A 20,340-nucleotide genomic window follows, 5' to 3' on the forward strand; every position below is an offset into this window, starting at 1 on the left:
CAAAAAAAAAAAAAAAAAAAAAAAAAAAAAGCCAGCCAGTCCTTATTGAATGTACCGAAGTCGCTGAAAGCCCACCACTTACAAGACATGACAGAAAGAAAACGAATAACGGAGGGGGAACAAAAAGGAAAGAGAACCAGGCTGTAACATAACCGTGGGATGGAAGAAGCGGTTGGAAAGAAATGGAGCGGAGATTTGTTTTAATCCTCAGCGCTCGTGCTTCTGAGAACCATGTCCTTTTCCGCGTTGCGCTTTCTTGCACCTCCCTCTCTCGCATCTGGACCACCGCATCGCCTTCCTTAGCTCATTATTAGGCCTAGTTCCTAGCCGCTGCCATAGATGCGCCGCCTGCTTCTGCGCCGCCGCCATTCCCGGAGACCTCCTCACTCGTTGTGCGTTATCTGTGAGATGCCGGGCAATGTTGAAGTCGTACGCAGATGCGGGATTCTGGAATAGTCTCCTCGCCTCCTTCTCTATTGCACACAAACCATCATTGGCTAATTGCACAACATCCGTGTTCACAGTCGACAGTTTCTCACGAAGTAAGGTTGTGGATGCCAGCATTCTATCCTGTGTGCGTCGTGCGATCTCGTCGGAAAGTTGCTTCGACTTGGCCAGCATCGAGCTCGTGGCTTTCATTGCCCGCTGCAACGAGGCCCGACCTACCGATTCGGTTTCCCCGCGTAGAATGTCGCTCATTTCTTGCAAATCTGCTGACATTCGGTTGTATGCGTCTGAAAGTCCTGCAGAGGCCAGGTTGAGATCCCTTCTGAGCTTGGCAGAAAGTTTCTGGGCGGCCCTTTTCCAGTTGGCGATCTTAAGCCAGGGAGTTCCGAAGTCAATCTCCGTAACCTGTTCGATCATCGGTTTTGATTTCGTAACGATGGAAATGTTCAGAAGGCCATATGCGTCTTCTCTGGGGAGACGCAGCTTGTATACTCCGTCAAACAAGCGCGTCTGGTCAAACGGAATATGAAGGGCGTCTCTGGTTACCCTTACATCGAACTTGAAAGATTTTCGGCGTGATGCTAGGCGAGCCGGAAGTTTTATAATGATGTGGCAGTCACCAATAACATGGACTTGGAATTTATCATGTCCATTACCAGGTTCCTCCGTGCCGCTGGTAATTTTCGAGATATAGGTATCCAAGTGGAGTGAATCTTCCAGCGCACAGTCGGAAGAGATCAGGTCTCGTGCGGAGAGAGGCATCAACGATGTTGTTTTTGCGGTACTGGCCGTAGTTGTGATGGGAGGTAAATAAGCCGTTGTCGAGGCAGGTCCAGCGTGGAGAGGGGGCATAGATAGGGTGGGAGCTCGAGAGGAGAGGTTCATGATCAATAGAATAAAGGCATGCATGAGAGCAGAAATCACCGCGATCACCAAAAACCTAGAGGCTAGGATCCCAAAGGAGAAAAGTGCGTTCCTAATTGTACCGATATTGTATGGTGTGCCGAATAAAATGAGCTGATGAGAACCGTCCGACAATGATTTGATATCTACCCAGAGTCTCCAGTCTTGAACTTGATCGGGATTTCCAGTCGTCTTATCTGGTGCCTTAGTCGCTTTGGGAATAGTTTTCGACGAACAAAGGCTCGAAAGGGATGCGATATGCCTATTTAGCTGTCCAGGGGCAATACTTTCGAAGGTTTTCAAATCAATTGGGAACCTGCCGAGTACTTGTGGCTCACCCGTTCCCTTCCGACGGGACTCCAGACAGATATGTAAACTTTGATCGTCCAGCGGAACAATTGGATTCTGCTTGTCCCACATAGGATTCTCGGAGATGACTATTGATGGCACCCCATGGCGCTTCATGAAGGTATGACACAGAGAACGAATCTTGTGGCTTCCAAGATTGTCATCTTGGGCTATAAAGAAGATAGCCAAGTCTGGAAGAGTCCAAGAAGTAGAGGATTGTATTTCGTAGCCCGATCCAGTCCAAGCCGAACTGCAAAGGGTTTGATTATTTAGCGTAATGCTAATCTTGCTTTGTTTGCTCTGTGCCGTTGCCGACAGGCATTCATCGACGACAAGTTGAACATGAATTGGCAGAAGTTCTGCATAGTTCGGACTAGCGCCAGTGCCAAAGGATGCCGGGACGACGTGAAAACGAGAAGCGTTCCCTGATTCGCCATTATTAAAGCCATCTTCGGAGCCTGCAACGAGAACATCCCCCAATTTATCAAGGACGATATGCTTGAAATCCGAGTCGCCGATGTAGAGAGCACGGAACGGCTTGGCAAGGTCAAGACCACGCTTAGCCACTGTCTGCTGGACAGTGACAGATAGATGGCCATCGCCCAGGTCGTGGGAAAGGGAACGCAGGAATGCGGGGATCTCAGCTGCATTCAATACTTTGATGGTATGTTTCAATTCGACTGTTTCCCTTTCAGACCAATTGTCCGGCTCGACAAACTCGATAGGGTCTGAACCCAACTGATAGGGAGCTTTGATGGTTGTGTCGCTGTTCTCCAGACTTTGTTCTCTCATGTGGGGTGGGAATGGGGGGAGTGAGGTCTCAGAGTAACAGCTTCGCACGTCCACACTATCCACCTCGCTATCATCGTCATCCCTGCCTTCAAGACTGGTGACATCGTCGGGAACGCCACGACCAACCAGAGAGGCGGTGTCTGTCTGATCTGAGCGGGAATCATCTTCGGAATAGATATCAGAGCCGCTGAGGGTCGCCCAGCTCTCGCTGAGTGAGCTACCTGGCCGCTCCAGCCTATTACTCTCTGACGTCATTGCTCCAGAGTCCGGACTAGAAGTGGGGAGTTTTGGGAACCGAAAAAGAGGCGGATGGTTATTGTCCTGATGATGGCTGTGATTATGATGTTGGCAATGCTGGGACCTGCTGGAGGAAGCAGACTCGTCCGAGCCAGGCATTTCTTGCGTCGAGTGCTGATGGAAAGGATAGATGAGGTGTTGGATGGATGATGACAAGATGGGGTGGGGTCGGATTAACGCTTGGGCCGTGGAGACTTATAATTAGGCAGGCGTTGGAGCCAGCTGGAACCTTTTGTAGTTAGGCTCGGCTGGGCTAGTTGGCGCCGCGGTTGACGTGGGCTAACTACCTTCTCGTCGGTACTCTGGAGAGTGTGAAAAGGATATTATTGAGAGAAAGACTGTTTGGCGAAATCCAGAAGGATTCGAAAGTTCGTTTGCACGGCGCATTACTAATTTAGATCGTTTAATTTTATCAGCACATTTCCTCGATGGGAGAGCCAAAAGGTGAACTTTATAATATCACATTGAATAATACATAATTTGCCCATGTCTGAATGAATGAACTGTTGAATGGAGCCTCCATAAACAGCGTAGCTACATTTGAAATAACATACAGTGGACTCCTTTAGAAAGTGTCTATAGAAATGCGATGTTCTACAAGCTTTCCCAGAGTGCAGCATACAAAATTGCCTAGGTAAGGTATAAACAACTTGCCAACTTGCCAACCTGCCAAAGTAGCCCACCCGTTTCCCTTTGCGATTCGTACTTATTCGCTCGTTTCTTCTCCATTTTCATTATCATTTTCATTCTCTTTATATATATTCTCCGATTTTGTAGACCCCCCCTTCTTTTTTTTTTCTTTTTTTTTTTTTTTTTAAATTTTTACAAAGTTTTTTCCGCTTGTACAGTTCACTTATAATGACATAGGGGTCACAATGCCCAGTTTGTAAAGATATGATAGAGAAGAATGAGGTAAAGTAATGTTGATATCAGGAGGAAGGAGTCGAAACCGAAAACCGGAAAAATGCAAGACAAAATAATAAATACACACTTACTTACTAGTAGGTAATAACGAACAGAAGAAAGATAGAGGGCTTTTTTTTCTTTTTTTAATATCTCCTTTCCCTCCGCCGCCATTTTTCTCCTCAAACAAAACCTACGGCAGACTACAGTGACAATTGTCTCAATGATGTCTTAATTCACAAGGAATTTGAAATCGATTAACCAACACCAAAAAAGAAAAAGCGGCTGAAGATGAAGAAACTAAAGAAAAACATTACATATCAAAAGTACAATAGAAGCGGAGGAAAGGAGGGAGGGGGGCGGGAGTAAAGTGTAAGCTATAAAGTAACAGAGCAACAGTCTTATGTACAGTGTCAGAAGGTAAGAAGAATCAAGTGTAGAAAAGAAGCCTAGGAGGCGAAGGTAAGCGTGGACAGGAGTTAAAAGAAAAGAAAGAAAACTGGATAAATTGGAAGTTCAGGAGAGCTAGAAAAAATATAAGGGGGGTTTAAAAAAAGGATTAAAATAGATAACTTGGTGTATTCGTGTAGTTTTGTTTTGTTTTGGTGACGCGTAGGAATGTATTTGTTGCTTATGCTTCTTTTCAAGGGTTAAAATAAGTGAGGTTCGCCCCATTCTCTACTCCGAATGCCTTGGGGGTCTCAAAATTGTCATGAATTTTTTTCCACTGCAGCGAGTTTCTGGCTATTGCCCCTTCTCTTTCTTTTCTTCGACGTAGAAGAGACACGGGAGCAGGAGCGGCCGGATAGTGTTTGTGGATCTTGTATTTTGAAGGCAGCACCAATCAACCTCCTGTTTTTAATCCGATAACATTCCACAGCAGTATTCTTCGTAAACCAAAAGGGGAAAAAGTGTCGACACTACTCGGTAGTGTTATAGAGAGTGATGGGTGACAAGTTCGAGCGCAAGGTAGTAGTAGTCGTCAGTGCGGTGATATATATAACAGGGCCCGGAGAGGTTAGCTTTCTTTCTATTTCATCTTTATGCCGTATCGTAATGGGTGGACGACACATCGTATACCCGGGAGCCGTTAGGAGGATGCTCCCGTCTCCGAAAGGAAACATCCTATGTGGAAAACGGACCAGATGACAAGTTTGGAATGCCCGGCAGATATAATATAGAGATCTGGAATAGTTTTTGCGGAAGAATGCGATGACGCTGGGGCTGCTCGTGGAGGGAGAACGGGGAAAATGACATAAGACAAAAACAAAATAATAAGCAAGGCAAAAAGAAACCCGTATATTAAGTATCACATGCAAAAAACGCCTTAATTCCCAATAAGCGGATTGAAGGAAAAAAGAAGAAAAAACCATAAAAGGTTCGTGCAGGGTTAAGAATATAAACTCCTAGATGACCAAAAAGGGTAGCTCGGCATTTTAGAGAAAACGAACACTTGGCCTGGGCTGGCAACGAGGATGAGAGAACGGGCGACCAAAGCAATCAAGAGATCGGTTTATGGAGATGCCCAGCCTCCAGCAACTTCGACCCATTCTGCTAGACAACTTCCTGGTTTGCCTTCCACGTCTACAATATCCGTGTCGCATCGACACCGGCAACCCACTCCATTTTCTTTCGGTGTGTCTGGTACATCCCAGTACTCGTCCTCTTCTTGTCGTTTTTTCTCATCCAAAGTGGTCATTTCGAGATACGGAATCCTGTCCTGCTGACGGGCAGGGGCGTTGGCCGGGCAATGCTGGATGGTTGTGTGTCGATATCCAAAATCTCGGAAGTAATGAATGTCTTTGGGTGCGAGGAGGACACCAGCCGCAAGTGAATGGATCGGTGCATCACCCCACTGGATATAGATGTCAGGATACCTTTGTGATCAAATGTAATTACAAAAACAGAAAACAAGGGTGTGGCTTCTTACTCGTTCCATCCAAAATCCACCACTTCTGTCCATCATGTTGAAGAAGTCATCGTACTCCTTGCTACGGAACCAATCAAGTCGAGCGATTTCAAAATTACTCCAGAAATGGCACATGTTATACTTTTCTCCTTCCATAGCTTCAGGGTCGATGTCTTCAATGGCTCCGTTGCCTGGTTGCGTCTGCAGGATTTCATCTGGCAATGGCTCATACTCTGGAGTTTCCTTGGCTGGTTCCTTCGGCTCCGGGGGATCTTCCAGGAACATTTCCCACAAACCCTGGGATGTAATATTGTTTGTTCTCTTGTAGGCAGAAGCGTAACGGAAGAGGTTTGGGACTGTTTCCCTGAGCTCTTTAACAGCAATAGTAAACCCGTATGTTTTATTATGCTCGATCATTTTGAGGAATGGATCACTAATATAGAAGTCAGCAAACCCTAGTTAAGCTTAGGGATGGCAAAGGAATGGCTGGGGATATAAATACTAGGTGATGTCACAGAAATATTTGATATCTGGCTCCAGGCGCCAGTACCATTCATATTTCATGAGGAGCTCGTGCTTGTAGAAGAATCTAGCCACAACATTAGTGCAATCAGCATGTATTTACGCGATACAGGCTAGATAACTTGATGCTCACCCAGAATAAAACCGACACATGTGGTGGTAACTCTCCATGCCACCATACATAATGGCGGCATCTCCTTGCTTTCTAATTCCTTCCTTGGCTACTTCATGGTCGATCCAGTCAGGGTATCCCCACATGGAAGAGTCAATTTTACCAAATTCCACAGAAGAACTTGTATAGTTGGCAATCGTATCTTTGAAATTCTGGTCGAAGTCTCCGTCATTTAGGAACACATAAGGATAGTTGTAGAATCTGTTGAAATGTCGTTCAATAGATTTCATGGATTGAATCACGCCATCTAATTCCTTATTTCTTGCCAAGACTACAAATGCGGCATTTGCTCTTGGAGTACTGGTGTCCATTTCAAGACAACCAGTAGCAAAAACTTTATCATGTTTTTCGCTGATTTTTCTGTTTGAAATCACGAGTTATTAGCATCACAAACCACGTCAAGAGTTGGCTTCAGCGCAAATGCTGTGAGTAGCAAAGACGCACCTGATTGACGGAGGGGTTCCAGCCGGCAACAAAATTCGACCTGAAGAAGAAGGATGAGTGATGATGAGAAGGAATACAAGAACTATTACAATACAAGGAAATAATAGAACGAAGCCCAGTGGTATTGAAATAGCAGAGTTCCTTCGGAGTCGTATCCGCCGCTTGAAGAAGGCGAATCTGGGTATTATGACGCCCTTTTCGTTCGAGACATTGTCAAAAGCAGGGGCCGCTGTTAAATATGGGGCTCGCTTTGCGAGGCGTTGTACGAACCCCATGGGCGCGGACACGTGGGTTTGAAGAAATTCGGCACGGACAGAATTTTGTTTCCTTTTGATGGAGGTCCGGATGGCGTTTGACCTCCTGGACCGGGGGCGGAGAGGCGAGGCCGGGGAGGGGAAGAGGGGGGGGTTGTCAGGAAGCCAGCTTTAAGAGGCAACAAGATCAATAGTAGTAGTAGCTGTAACCACGACGAAAGGAACTCGATTATTGAGAAAATCCAGAGAGTCCGGTAGCGGGACGTAACTGGCGGCGTGGTGGAGGGCTAATGGACGTGGGAAAGGGAGGCTCTAATTCCGACAGAAACAAGTCGCCGGAAAAGAGAAGTCCCCTATCTGCAGATTTGCGGATGCACAGCGGAATCAATCAAGCGGATAGGGGAATATTGGCTCAATGGTCAGCCTCTTGACGGTATTCAAGCTTATGGCGAGCCAGGCGGTGGTCATGAGGTCTGAGAGGTGAGAGGGTGGAGGAGCGAGGCCTGGGATTGCAGGTGGCAGAAAGTTGGGGAGAGTGTTTGCAGTTTGTTCTGCAAAAGACGTAGGATTTTTTGGAGATTGGGATTCGAGCAGGCGACGTTTGACGGGAGGGATGCCAAGACTCGCTCTAAACCAGAAACGAAGCAGGGAAGGATTCGAATTCGGCGTTTCTGCTCTGTGCTCGGCCACCAAGCCAACAGGGTCCAGCGATTTTATGACTGCCCAAACTAGGGTGTACTATCAAGAAGGCAGATTCAGATGTGACGGCGCAAATTGCCTCTGCAAATAAACCTTGGATCGAGGCAAATGCCTGTTTGCTGTTTGAGGATATCTCCATGATACGCCACTGTACGTAATTCCAAATTCAATACCGTGGGTAATTTAAATGGCTGGACGCGTAATACGGACGGGTCTGGATCAGCTAGCATCATCCGGCGTTTTGATTGGCTCATAATCAAATTTGGTTTCCAGCGCTCCAGCAGTCGAAGCCCAACCAATGAATTGGCTCAGTATTCTCAGTAATCATTCACCGGTGTACTGACGCATACCGTACGGCATCTGTGGAGGGCTTGGGTCTTGAAGCTTATCCCAGCCTCTGATGCTGGATGTATATCATCGGCTTGAGTATGTTTAGATGTTTAGATGCGTGTACACTTGTATATCTTATTGATATTTCCATTCTGTATGATGTTGTTCATATTGCTCATATGACGGCTAGCTATTTTTGTTACCGTGCGCCGACCCAGCAAGGCGCAGATCGACCAGCAGCAGCTACAAGCTGAAATTCCCACAATGTCAGCAATTGTGATATATATCTCCGTAACTATCCACACATCTGAACCTAAAATACATCTGATGGGGCAGGGATAGCCCTTCAGAAACACCCAGATATTCTTTGCTAGGCCTTTTGATCAAGCCTTTCTAGAAGCATGCTCGGGATCCCGCGATTTCTTTCAGGTCGTTATCCAGGTTGAGCTGCCTGTCAGGCTGCACCCAGGATACACAGTAGTTCTCCCGTTCTCTTTGTTGCGCCATGCCCAGATAGGCCTGACGCAGAGCGGGAAAAAGAAAAGAAGCAAAAGAGAAAGTGCAAAAATAGGGGGAGGCATGCCAAGCCCTGTGCTGCCACTCTTCCGTCATTTTTCCTGATGACCTGGACTTGCTCACCTGCGACAAGCATCCACAACAGCAAAACGGGGGTGGGCATGGCCACGCCTGATCTTCGCCAAACATCGAAGAATGACTTTGACACTCCCTTCGTCTTGTTGCCCCTTAAAAATGCCGGATTTGCACATTTCCTGGTTGATTTATGGTCACAATTAACAATAACTTGTCCTAGTGCTGGCGAATCCTATACGCGACCTCCGCTACTGTGCACATCGCTCATCAAAAAGAATACCATCAACTCCGTATAGCCCTCTTACTAACTAATTATTCCGCTCTCCTTATCCTTCCTCCACTTTTCGTGATGACGTTACGGCTCGATAGGCAGATTGGGAATCCAACCCATTCCGTGAAAGCTGGGTCACCACCAAAACCAACGTTTTCTTCTCGTAACGGACATCTGAATCTTGATACCTTTTCTCCAGTCAATGAAAATGGGAGTTTTGCTTTTGATCAAGTGTTAAAGAGGGGGAAAGTAATGAGACGATCAACCCATAATCATGTCAGTACCCGTTGTTTTCCTGGCTTAATCGGGGGGAAGCTAACTAACAGTGACTTCTTTTACTCTATAGGCGTTCAAATCTTCGTGGAAACCCGGATATCTGGTGCTACGACCCAACCTCCTGTCATTATATAAGGATGTAGAGGAAGCAGAGCTTCAATTGTCAATCGACCTATCTGATGTCACAGCTGTTGCTTTGGTGAAGGCCGCCAAATCCAAACGCCAACATGTCTTCGGAATATTCTCCCCTTCGAAAAATTATCGCTTCCAGGCCGTATCAGAAGTTGACGCGGAGAGCTGGGTTGATCGCATACGCAACGAGAGCTGCTCGGATGACGCAGACTCACTTGGAGGATATGACATTACGGAGAATAAGAAAGCGAGAGAAGCTGTTGAGAGCATGAGCGAGACCGATTGTGACGGCCATAAAACGACTCAACATCGTGCCCCATCCATCCGGTCCGGCAACCAGCAGGCACAACAGCTTTCGCAAGACTACTCCGGGAATGAAATAGCATCCTGTTCTGATTTCTCTGATGCCATTGGCAGCATCACACCACGCCGTTCCACAGTGTCTTTACCACCCCATGATCGAAATTCTCTCTCATCCTCTGCGCCCCCGGATCACCACCCATCCCTGCCACGGAACACAAGCCAATTTATCGATGGCGCTCTCGGGAACCTTGATCCAGAACGAGTCATCTGCCACGGCTACCTCCTCTGCCTAAAAAGCAAGAAAGGAGTCCGGCAGTGGAAGAAGCTTTGGGTGGTCCTTCGACCGCAGAATATTTGTTTTTATAAAGATGAGCAAGAATACGCCGCCGTCAAAATCATTTCAATGCTGCAAGTTATCAACGCTGCGGAAATCGACCCAATTTCCCGATCGAAGAAGTTTTGCCTCCAGATAATCGCGGAGGACAAGACATATCGATTCTGCGCGCTGGACGAGGAAGCCCTTGCGAAATGGCTGGGTGCACTCAAGAGCCTGCTGGTTAAACGCCACGGCAGCACGTCGAGGCACACAGCTGGACCTGCGATCGCTGGACCTTCCTGAAGCCTATCGCTGAAATATTGAAAACTCTTGATGGTGTCCGCACTCGCGCCTTCTCCGGGTGAAGAATACCCTGCAACCATAAATATCTCCTTTGTCCGTCATCATTTTGCCGCATTTTCGTTGTTTGCTCATTGGCTTAGTGCTAGAGACTGGTGTCTCTGTGCGCAAATCCGCATGCTCACACGCTATTATTTCTTCTCTGTTTTTACTCCTTCTCTTCCTCTTCCTCCTCCTGTGCATTTTCCTCTTGGCGCATTGGCGAAAGATGACCGTTTGTATCGTTGCTCCATCAGGTCATTGCCGTTGGATGCTAGCATGTAACCTCTTTTAAACTCACCAACCACCTTTATATACTTTTATATTTAGCCTTTATGTGTATTTTTCCCCCCTCCTTTTCCCTTTTCTTTATTCTTATACTTGACTGCCGGCACTGTAGGCGTTGTTTTTTCCCTAGCGGACATTGATACCCTTCTTCTTCTTCTTCTTCTTCTTCTTCTTCTTTTGGCCCTTTTTACTCTGTTTCGTTATCCACCCTGGCAAGCTCCACACATGATGTCGCATATTCTACGCACCCTTTGGTTGTTTGCTAGGGCGTTGGTGTTAAGCTTCTAGTATTGTTTCTGCTTGAATTGGACTGCAGAGGTCCCGCGAATTTGTTTTCTCCAAATTAATTTGAGAAGAAGCTTTTGGTGAAGAATCCACTGCTTTCGAATTTTAGTATTGTTGGTTCTTTTGATCTTTTATTAGATACATCTGTTGGAATAAAATGCAATGCCGTTGACCCCTGACTCGGTGACTCCTGTAGCCCAATCCGATGACTAATAGTTGCCAAGCAATCCAGCCTTATCGCACCCGAAGAGACGTTGGATTGACAGACTTCAAACGCCTTTCTGTTTGCGCTTCTCACCACACCCATTGCTATGAATATTGTACTTTACCACTCCCTGAAAAAAGATCCTTTGGATTCCTTCCTCTCTTTTATCCCTCTGTATTATATCTTGAAAGTCTCTTGTTCATTTACTTCTGTCTTTCCTCTGTGTCAACTAAAAACCTCAAAGGAGGCGGTGATACCAGGCTTAAAATCTAGATTAGATAGAAGGGTATGGGTTTTTTCGACCACCTTCAGACGAGGGGAAGCATAGCCATTCAACCCAAGCGGCCACAGATCCGAAGAGTCGAAACAGCAACCAAGCCTTCCCAACCTACCACGTCGAGAGCGGCACCAGTCGCATCAGAATGTTCAGGCCCAAAACCAGCCCCTCACTCTCACCAACGCCGCAACCGCAATCCCAACCTTCCCACATCCAGTAGGCGCTCCTCCAGTTCCGCCCGTGCAAGTTCCACGGCGAGCGATCCCACCCCGTCCCGGCACCATGACCCCGCCACGCGTCTAAAAGCAAGATCCTTGACGCGAAAGCGCCCATTACTTATCCAACGGTTATCGAGTAGTAGCGATGAGAGCGATACTGAAGCGTCTTTCCTTGAGATTCGCAAGCGGATGAAAGTCAGCACAAGCGCGGAACCAGATTTACAACGCCAGGTTCGGTCGACGGCTGCGTTCGCAGAAGATGCGGGGAAACACACAATCCCCATAGTCCATGCATCTGATATCGCATCGATGGACAAACCTGCGGAGTTTTCAAGAGCGTTTGGTGATGGGAGCGGTTCCGATTCTGTAGATCCTTTTATGGTTCGGTTGCAGTATCCTGGCATTTCCCAGGGAGAAAAGTGAGTTTATGCCTGTGGAACATCCTGACTTGATTTTAAATTTTCTGCTAATGGTTTCCATTTGTCATTTGCTGTTAGCTACCAACTCGTTATCCCTCGGGAAAAAGAAGGGTTCAAACCCTTGGATGACATAGTCCATGTAGTTAGCATAGTGTCACAACATTACATACCAGAGGAGCATGTCCATCTTTTCAACGACGAAACCACCGGGATCAATCGCCGCTTCAGACGCGCCTTGGCACATGCCTCTGAATCAGAATTCACTGCAGTAGTGGACGAATACAACAAAATCATCAACCGGCTCCGAACTGACGGCCTAATCGCGAAACACCTCGATAACATACACAACCTGCCCCTCCCCCTAGTCGAACGAATCCTCACCCAGACATATTCCCGCACGGTCTCCCCACGTGTAGAATCCCTCCGACAGTACGAAAATGGCACAGATAACGTCTACGGCGAGCTCCTACCCCGTTTCATCTCCGATATATTTAAGCAAACCAAGCTAAAATCCGACCAGGTATTCGTCGACCTAGGTTCGGGAGTCGGCAATGTCGTCTTACAGGCAGCCTTGGAAATTGGCTGTGAGAGTTGGGGTTGCGAGGTGATGCAGAATGCCTGCGACGTTGCGGAGTTGCAGGGGAGAGAATTCGAAGCACGCTGTCGACTCTGGGGACTTTCACCGGGCATTGTCCGACTTATCCGCGGCTCTTTCCTGACGGAAGAAAGCATCATTAAAGCGCTGCATCGGGCCGATGTCGTGCTCATTAATAACCAAGCGTTTACGCCGCAGTTGAACAATGAGATCATCAACCACTTTCTCGACATGAAGGAAGGATGTCAGATTGTGTCTTTGAAGTCTTTTGTGCCTGCGGGGCATCGGATTCAGGCGCGGAATTTGAATTCGCCTGTTAATCTGTTGTCGGTTAAGCAGAAGAATTACTGGTCCGGTAGCGTAAGTTGGACAGACGCAGGGGGGACATATTTTATTGCGACAAAGGATAGTTCGAGGCTTAAAGCTTTTGCAGAGGGGATATTGAAGTAGTAAAGGAAGGGTGTACCTTATCGATGATGCCCTTTTTTTCCTTTTTTGTTTCCTTTTTCTTTTACCACCAACACTCGTTTTGGGACGGAGACTACTCGTTTATTTTGGCAAGCGAATCTACCGGTTTGTGGTTTATATATCTGGGGTGTTGGTTCTGTCTCTCTCTTTTTTGGTTTTCTGGATAGATTGGCTGGGAGAAATAGATGCAAATTGACGGTAGATTGGAATCACGCCAATAAACTCGGGTGTATTGGATTTATGATACTTTTTGTAGGTGGTTTACGGTTATTCTTTAACTTCTTTTTGCTCCATTCAGCTGTTTTTCTTTTCCTTTCTAGAGTGCTTATTCCTTCACAGTCTGTCTGCTGTTACATCATTTCTTGGCTTTGGATATCCATTTGAGGGGAGAGTCAAAAAGTTGTCGATTCGATATTAAGGCCGGAGATGTTATTTCTGGCGGCGATTACACTCCTACTTGTGCAATGGAGAATTTTGGTAGTGTTCAATATAAGCCAAATTCTCATAGCATGAGAAATTCAATTCTAATGTAATATATATAAATAATACGCCCACATGGTCCGAAAATGCCAACATCTGTTCCCAGAAATAACGCCCATCTGAAGAGAAAAGGAAAACGCCGCGCCCATCGATCCGTTTCATTGATTCGATTTTTCATCAACTCGCTTTCAAAAGAAGAGGTTATACAAGGTGCATCAAGAAACTGAGCATGAGGAGGATGTCAGGAAAACTTGGATGCCTTATTCATGGCATCCGCCTCCTGCCCCATCCTTGCCATCCATCGATCAACCAATTCCTTATTCTCGGCCTCCAGCCTCTTCGCACGGTCCTCTGCCATATTAAACTGTAGATTCAGTGATACGAGCTCCGTTTGCACGTTCTGTAAAGAAAATATGAAAAATAGAAAATGGTCAACACATAGCGTATTCAAGAAAACAAAAGCACAAAAAAAAAAAAAAAAAACACGAAAAGCACATCGCATAACGTACATCTAACAACTTCGCCTTCCCCCTCAGTTCCTCATCTCGATCCTTCACCCTAGTCAGCAACAGCGCCTTTTCCGCGCTCAACTCCTCAATGCTGCGCGCATTCGCATTCGTTTTCCGCTGCAGCTTCTCCAGCTCCGCGCTCGTCTTGGCAAGTTTATCTAATAGCTCTGTGCGCGAGCGCTGTGCTTCGGAAAGATCTTGTCGCGCAGCAGCTAGGAGCGCGTCGTTGGTGGGAGATGTCTCGCTTCCATGCTGTCGTTTGGAGGAGGGGACTAGCTTTCTGCTGTTGTTTTCATGGATGTTACCGGCAGGCGAGCCGGCGGGCCTGGTCGGGGAAGAGGCGGAATGGGCTTTGCTTGTGCGGTCGGCTAGGCGGGTGTCTATATGTTTTTGGTATAAGTTCATATGAGGGGTGGCAGGTGATTTGTATGGTGATGGGCAGAGCGGGTTACCTTCGCAGCTTGGGAAGGTGGTTTACGCACAGGCATCGTAAATAGCAGCGTTTGCTTGTTCACGCGCATCCCTCACTCCTAGAGCTAACAAGTATTCTTCCTGCCAGTTTGACATCATCTCATTGCGTGGTTTGGTTGGGCGGCTATGTTGTCACTGCCATCCGAGGTGGGATGATGAGCGCGGCATAGCTGTGCTAGGAAGAACGTTTGCATCATCTCATGACAGAATGAATCACTGGACGAATTTAGTATGCGAAGGCACCTTATTATGTTTGTCTTGTTTGTCTTAGATGTGATCCCATGCTGTGATGATCCCCGCTCAGTGCCTTTAATTCAAAAATTATCATAAAATCCCATGTGTTATAAACATCAAAATTAATGGAATTAGTTGGTCATAAAAGTGTTTTAATTTCGTTCCCCAGGATACTGAAATGAAGGCTTTGAAAGTGAACAGTTTAAGTAGTTTAGTGTTGGGTTGTTCCGTCTGGCAGCATGAAATCGCACTGTAGCAGTCGACAACCCCTAAAGACGGGGCTAGTTTAGGGGCTTGACACCTAAATCTTGGCTGTCAGGCTAGGTGTCATGCCCCCATAACTTCCGTGAGGGTCGACGTTAGCCTGTTTGTACTGTATTATACATCAATTACGGTGCTATGCTTTATGTAGTAGGGAGCCCCAATCTTTTGCGGGTACCCGATTTACCAATATTACATTCCTAGCGTGATGCATGGTTCTGAACCTGGAACCCATCACAGGTCCAACCTTCTCGCATTGGGCTTGTTGTTCCCTGAGCTTCCCACATCTCTCTTCGCTAATACAGAAGCCTCACCGTTTACCTTCTTCTGTTGTTCCTGTCGCCGGCCTATCCAGGTAGCTTGTTTGGAGTTGGAGTCGGCTGCTACTCCTCTAACTCGCCACCCAGCCTCCGCATCCAACCCCAGCAAGGTGACGATTTGCCGCCAAGTGCTCGAATCCCTCCCTGCGACCCCTCCGTTGCTCTTCCTCTGCTGTTTACATCCTCTCTTGAGCCACTTCGTGTTAGATATGGCTACCCGTAAGAAGCTCCTATTGAAGGTTCGCTCAGTGGCTATTCCTCCAATCCAATCTCTCCCCCGCCCTCACAAGTTGCCTCCTTGCTGACAGTCGTCCCTATTCTTTTGACACATAATAGGTTATCGTCCTTGGCGATAGTGGTGTTGGAAAAACGAGTTTGATGAACCAATATGTCAGTTGCTATGAGTTCTTTGTTTTTCATGGGCGGTTTACGTGATATACATATATATGTATATGGGATGATGTGGAACGAAGAGCATGAAGCTTATTATCTGATTTATGTTGGGAACATGGCAGGTCAACAAGAAATACAGTTCAAGCTACAAGGCGACGATCGGTGCGGATTATCTTACAAAGGACGTTTTGGTGGATGACCGATTGGTGACCCTACAGGTATGGTTTTCTTTTCGTCTGCCTCAGAATCCACCCAGCGACCATGCGACAACAGCTCCTTGCGGGAGAGAGGGAGGGCCAGCAACAGCTACTGTTGACTCTTCTACTTTATAGCTTTGGGATACGGCCGGACAAGAACGATTCCAGTCGCTAGGCGTCGCATTCTACCGAGGAGCTGATTGCTGTGTTTTGGTCTACGATGTGAATAATTCCAAGAGCTTCGAAACCCTGGATAGCTGGCGAGATGAATTTCTCATCCAGGCGAGCCCGCGAGATCCTGAAAGCTTTCCCTTTGTAAGTTTTAAGCATTACACTCATATAATCGCCGTGTTCTGTGTGCATTTTTCAAAAAAAGGTCGCGCTTACATGGACTGGGGGACATAGGTCGTTTTAGGGAATAAGATCGACGTAGAAGAGAGCAAAAGAATGATATCGTCGAAGCGGGCGACAACATATTGCCAGTCCAAGGGGAATATTCCATACTTCGAAACCAGTGCTAAAGAGGCGATTAACGTTGAGCAAGCGTTTGAAGGTATGCTTTGTAACGAGCTGCTCTCCCCACAAATCCTTGTATATGCATGCGCATGATCTAACATAAGTTGCTCTGGAAAACAGAAATCGCGAAGAGCGCTCTTGCACAGGAAGAATCGGAAGAGTACGGCGGAGATTTTGCCGATCCCATCAACATCCACCTGGATAACGACCGTGACAACTGTGCCTGTTAATATTCTCCGTTTTATCGTGCCTTGTCCAATACCCCCAATATTTGATAGCCTTAGACTGTCATTTATGCATGAATCACCCACTGGAGGGTTAATTATTTTTCCATATTTTCCATGGTCCTTCTGAGATGTGTCAGTGGAGGGAGGACTCGTTTTTGTTCAGTGGAAATGTTGGATCAGGTTTCCTTTCCTTCTGTCTTTTGCGCATTGCCATTCGTCCTCTTCATCATGGTGTTCCTGGCGTCACCTCCGTATTTTGTATTGCTCCTATACAGTTTCGCCATACTTAATCCTTATTTCCCCCCCCTCAAGTCGTTGACAGAGGGGGCCTTCCCTCTCATCATATATGTAGATATTGAGTGAGCCAAAGATGGGTTGATTTTGCACTCTTACTCTGTATGCGTTCTGTCAATGAAAATGTGTAATATTGGGTAAATGAGGATGAAATTGCTACTCTGTAGTTATTTGATTTTAGGTTTGGCAGAGTCGAAGGTTCGCTCCAGTGCTGCATTATTTAAAATAATATCATGGAGCGGATTCACGAATATGTTTGATGTCCGTGTTGGCCGGACCTTTCCGCCTACCCCTGTTCAACAGTGAGACGACGAGCACGGCCATCTCCGCTTTTCTCCAGCTTGGGAAAGTTTGCATGCAAACTTTGATGCTCAACTTTCCAGCTCTCTCAATAAAAGCAGCGTTCTCTTCGTCAGGATCTAAATGCGATATGCCTCCTCTCTGATGATAGCACTACTCATCGAACCCACCACGTCGTTATCTTTCTCACTATGCACATGGCACAGATCTCACGATCACTCACGATAGCTCTTTCCAGAGGAGCTCCTATAATTCAACCACTTCACGTCCTCTTCGAATCCTAAGTATTACAGGCACTCCTTAAACGAGAAATTTGATTTATTTCGCGAACGGAAATACAAAAAAATAAAGAAAAAGAAGGGGGGAACAGCCATGAGTTCGGAGCAGCTGGTGGACGGAAGTGATGACGAGCTGTTGCAACAGCACAAGCCGCACCAGCACCATCTCCACGAACATCGGGCTCCTGTTGAGGACATGCAGGTCGAAGATGAAGCTTCAGGGAGCGTCATCCGGTCTGCGCGGCCTCAATCGAGATCCACATCCAGACCGAGATCATTGACTTCGGAGCGGAAGCAAGGCGGTAGGGAGGCCCGATTGCCCTTGGGCATAGGAAGACGGACTTTGGGAATCATATTACTTTTGATTGTGGTTGTTCTGTGGACAGTGTCAAACTTTTTGGCCAGTGTGAGTTCTTTTCTTTTGGCCTTCTTTATTTATACATATTTCTTGCAGAATGGAACGCCCGTTGTGCCACCGTTTTTTGTACCTGGTTAACATGTTGGGTGTTGGGATTTTTATTATTTTTTCAATATCGCTCTTTTTGCACATTTATTTACATGACAATATCCTTTGAAGTGAAAACCCGAGGCTAACATTTCCTTTCACAGACCATATTTTCGGACAATACTTACTCCAAGCCATTCTTCCTCACATACGTGAACACCACCTTTTTCATCTTCCCCCTCCTCTTCATCCTTGGACTCAGGCTTTTCCGCATGTGGAGGGCCGGGCAGCTGTCCAAAGCCACCACGTTCCGAACGCTTCTCGAGCAGTTGGATTCTCACGAGGTTGCGCACGAATATAGTCCCTTTCCAGCTTCGGATGACGATGTCCATGAGCCGGGGGATTCTGAACGAGGTGATTCTGAGCGAGGGGACAGATATCGGCGGTTGCGCGCTGAAGAAGAAGAAGAAGAAGCAGGTGATGATGATACTGGGCTGGTTGACGGCGATGATAAGGTGAACACTTTGTCAGAGAGATTGGGTTTCAAGGCTACGGCCAAGCTGAGTTTGGAGTTCTGTTTGGTGTGGGTAAGATATTTCGACTCTCCTTCTGAGCACGAATTCCTTTTATGATTTGCATTGTTTTTTTTTTTGGAGAGCACGGCTCCATTGCTAACTTGTTTCTGTAGTTTATGGTATGTGGAAATCATCCTTATCTTCAATTTACTTTCTTGAAACGTGATTGATTGTTGACATATGGAAACAGGCGAATTATTTTGCCGCAGCCTGTCTCCAATTCACAACCGTCGGAAGCACGACGATATTAACTTCCACAAGTGGTACGAACTACACTCGTTCTGTTTTCCCTATCTAGTACCTACTTTTGCTGTATCACCGTTCAGCTAATCTCAGCCTCATGCGCCTGCAGGCGTCTGGACCTTGATACTCGGTGCTGTACTTGGCGTTGAGAAATTTACCATCCGCAAACTCCTGGGAGTTTTGGCTTCCCTAACCGGAATCATCCTAATATCACGGGTTGACCTATCCGGCGAAAACAATGATGAGAACCGCGGCTCTTTCCCGCACAAGTCGGCTGGTGAGATTGCCATTGGTGACGCCATGGCCGCTTTCAGCGCGATTTTGTACGGCGTGTATACGATCGTGATGAAGAAACAAGTGGGAGATGAAAGCAGAGTTAACATGCCTCTGTTTTTCGGCTTGGTGGGATTCATCAATACTTTCCTGCTGTGGCCCTGCATGATCGTGCTTCACCTGACAGGCTGGGAGACATTTGAATTGCCTCCTACACGACGTATTTTGTTGATTGTCATTGTATGTATATTATACACATTCCATCTTTTATTTTTGATTCTCTTGTTCTTTGACAAAATCTATATTAATCCTGCTAACAATTTTCCTAGGTCAATTCCCTCACCTCTCTTGTCTCCGATATTCTCTGGGCATATGCTATGCTCCTAACAACACCGTTGGTGGTCACTGTTGGCCTCAGTCTGACCATCCCTCTCTCGCTCGTTGCCCAGATTGTCATCCAGGGGCAGTACTCGAGCGCGCTGTACTGGCTTGGTGCGGCGATTGTGTTCTTTTCTTTCTTGGTTGTTAATCACGAGGGCAAGGGCGAATGATGAATCCCTTTCTTTCTCTTATCTTTTGTTTCCTCACACTTAGAGAACGATTTTCAACTATACTATTTCTGTATTTTTTTTTTTTTTTTGTCAGATGATGGGATAGAAATTCGGGGATACGGTATATCATACCCCTTTTCTTATATACCTTTCTTTTACTTTTTCATTTTCTGATAGGTTCTTTTTTGTCATTTTTTCTTTTTTTGGGAAGACGGTTGGATTTGACTGTCCACCCTGGTGTTATTCTTCTCTTGCTTTATTTGCTTATTCCCAAGACCTATGTCTTTCAAGTCAGCGGTTACGCATGTGCGGGAATACGGATGAGTTTTCGGTTTCTTTCTTTCGGCTTCATTTTTCTTTATTTTTTTATCTTTTCATCCTTTGCTTTTCAAGTCTAAGCAGCTGGGGACTTAGCGCCTCCACGCAAGGGGAGACCCCGATCTGATGATAAATAAATACCCAACGGTTGTCCTGGTTTTGTTTTCATTGTTATCTGCTCGTTCGCCTGTAAGATTATTACCTGCATTTGCGGCGCTTATTGCTGCCACAGAAGACAAATGGTCGATGCTTGCATGAGACCCAACCAAGGTCCAATTGAGTTGGCAAACTAAACAATGTCAGCCAGAGTTGGCGGTGAATTATATACAAGTTTTAGAGAAACCCTGGCCTGGGGCCCTATATCGGAAGAATTTAGTTTAGTGTTTTTTCTGGGCACCGTGGTGGATGGTGAAGATAACGAAGTTTTGCGTCATAGATTAAAGTTATGCTAT

The 20,340-nt window shown here is 46.5% G+C and overlaps 8 protein-coding genes across 8 annotated transcripts; 4 read left to right on the forward strand and 4 right to left on the reverse strand.

The window, feature by feature from the left end:
- Window positions 1-207: 207 nt before the first annotated feature.
- Window positions 208-2,903, reverse strand: HCBG_01702 (uncharacterized protein; the record flags this gene model as incomplete). The annotated part of the gene is made up of 1 exon (XM_045428751.1): window positions 208-2,903. One exon carries the CDS (start codon window positions 2,743-2,745, stop codon window positions 208-210), a length of 2,538 nt encoding a protein of 845 aa, XP_045290537.1.
- A 1,803-nt stretch (window positions 2,904-4,706) lies between these two features.
- On the reverse strand, window positions 4,707-7,012 carry HCBG_01703 (alpha-1,2-mannosyltransferase Kre5; the record flags this gene model as incomplete). The annotated part of the gene is made up of 5 exons (XM_045428752.1): window positions 4,707-5,545; window positions 5,621-6,032; window positions 6,102-6,188; window positions 6,255-6,653; window positions 6,738-7,012. The coding sequence occupies 5 exons, from the start codon at window positions 7,010-7,012 to the stop codon at window positions 5,204-5,206; spliced, it is 1,515 nt and encodes a 504-aa protein (XP_045290538.1).
- Window positions 7,013-7,375: 363 nt separating this feature from the next.
- HCBG_01704 (uncharacterized protein) lies at window positions 7,376-7,944 on the reverse strand (the record flags this gene model as incomplete). Its single annotated transcript, XM_045428753.1, has 2 exons — window positions 7,376-7,729; window positions 7,864-7,944. The coding sequence occupies 2 exons, from the start codon at window positions 7,942-7,944 to the stop codon at window positions 7,376-7,378; spliced, it is 435 nt and encodes a 144-aa protein (XP_045290539.1).
- Window positions 7,945-8,699: 755 nt separating this feature from the next.
- On the forward strand, window positions 8,700-10,930 carry HCBG_01705 (PH domain-containing protein; the record flags this gene model as incomplete). The annotated part of the gene is made up of 2 exons (XM_045428754.1): window positions 8,700-9,158; window positions 9,229-10,930. 2 exons carry the CDS (start codon window positions 8,961-8,963, stop codon window positions 10,210-10,212), a joined length of 1,182 nt encoding a protein of 393 aa, XP_045290540.1.
- A 204-nt stretch (window positions 10,931-11,134) lies between these two features.
- On the forward strand, window positions 11,135-12,985 carry HCBG_01706 (histone-lysine N-methyltransferase; the record flags this gene model as incomplete). The annotated part of the gene is made up of 2 exons (XM_045428755.1): window positions 11,135-11,940; window positions 12,019-12,985. The coding sequence occupies 2 exons, from the start codon at window positions 11,315-11,317 to the stop codon at window positions 12,983-12,985; spliced, it is 1,593 nt and encodes a 530-aa protein (XP_045290541.1).
- Window positions 12,986-13,586: 601 nt separating this feature from the next.
- HCBG_01707 (uncharacterized protein) lies at window positions 13,587-14,562 on the reverse strand (the record flags this gene model as incomplete). Its single annotated transcript, XM_045428756.1, has 3 exons — window positions 13,587-13,883; window positions 13,993-14,372; window positions 14,475-14,562. The coding sequence occupies 3 exons, from the start codon at window positions 14,560-14,562 to the stop codon at window positions 13,725-13,727; spliced, it is 627 nt and encodes a 208-aa protein (XP_045290542.1).
- Window positions 14,563-15,487: 925 nt separating this feature from the next.
- HCBG_01708 (GTPase Rab7) lies at window positions 15,488-16,928 on the forward strand (the record flags this gene model as incomplete). Its single annotated transcript, XM_045428757.1, has 6 exons — window positions 15,488-15,517; window positions 15,615-15,668; window positions 15,794-15,889; window positions 16,004-16,183; window positions 16,274-16,421; window positions 16,505-16,928. The coding sequence occupies 6 exons, from the start codon at window positions 15,488-15,490 to the stop codon at window positions 16,612-16,614; spliced, it is 618 nt and encodes a 205-aa protein (XP_045290543.1).
- Window positions 16,929-17,577: 649 nt separating this feature from the next.
- HCBG_01709 (thiamine-repressible mitochondrial transporter THI74) lies at window positions 17,578-19,570 on the forward strand (the record flags this gene model as incomplete). Its single annotated transcript, XM_045428758.1, has 5 exons — window positions 17,578-17,889; window positions 18,093-18,515; window positions 18,694-18,766; window positions 18,856-19,259; window positions 19,349-19,570. 5 exons carry the CDS (start codon window positions 17,578-17,580, stop codon window positions 19,568-19,570), a joined length of 1,434 nt encoding a protein of 477 aa, XP_045290544.1.
- Between the last annotated feature and the right edge of the window lie 770 nt (window positions 19,571-20,340).

Source organism: Histoplasma capsulatum (genome assembly GCF_000150115.1).
Source record: "Histoplasma capsulatum G186AR genomic scaffold supercont2.2, whole genome shotgun sequence".
Taxonomy (NCBI): Eukaryota; Fungi; Ascomycota; class Eurotiomycetes; order Onygenales; family Ajellomycetaceae; genus Histoplasma; species Histoplasma capsulatum.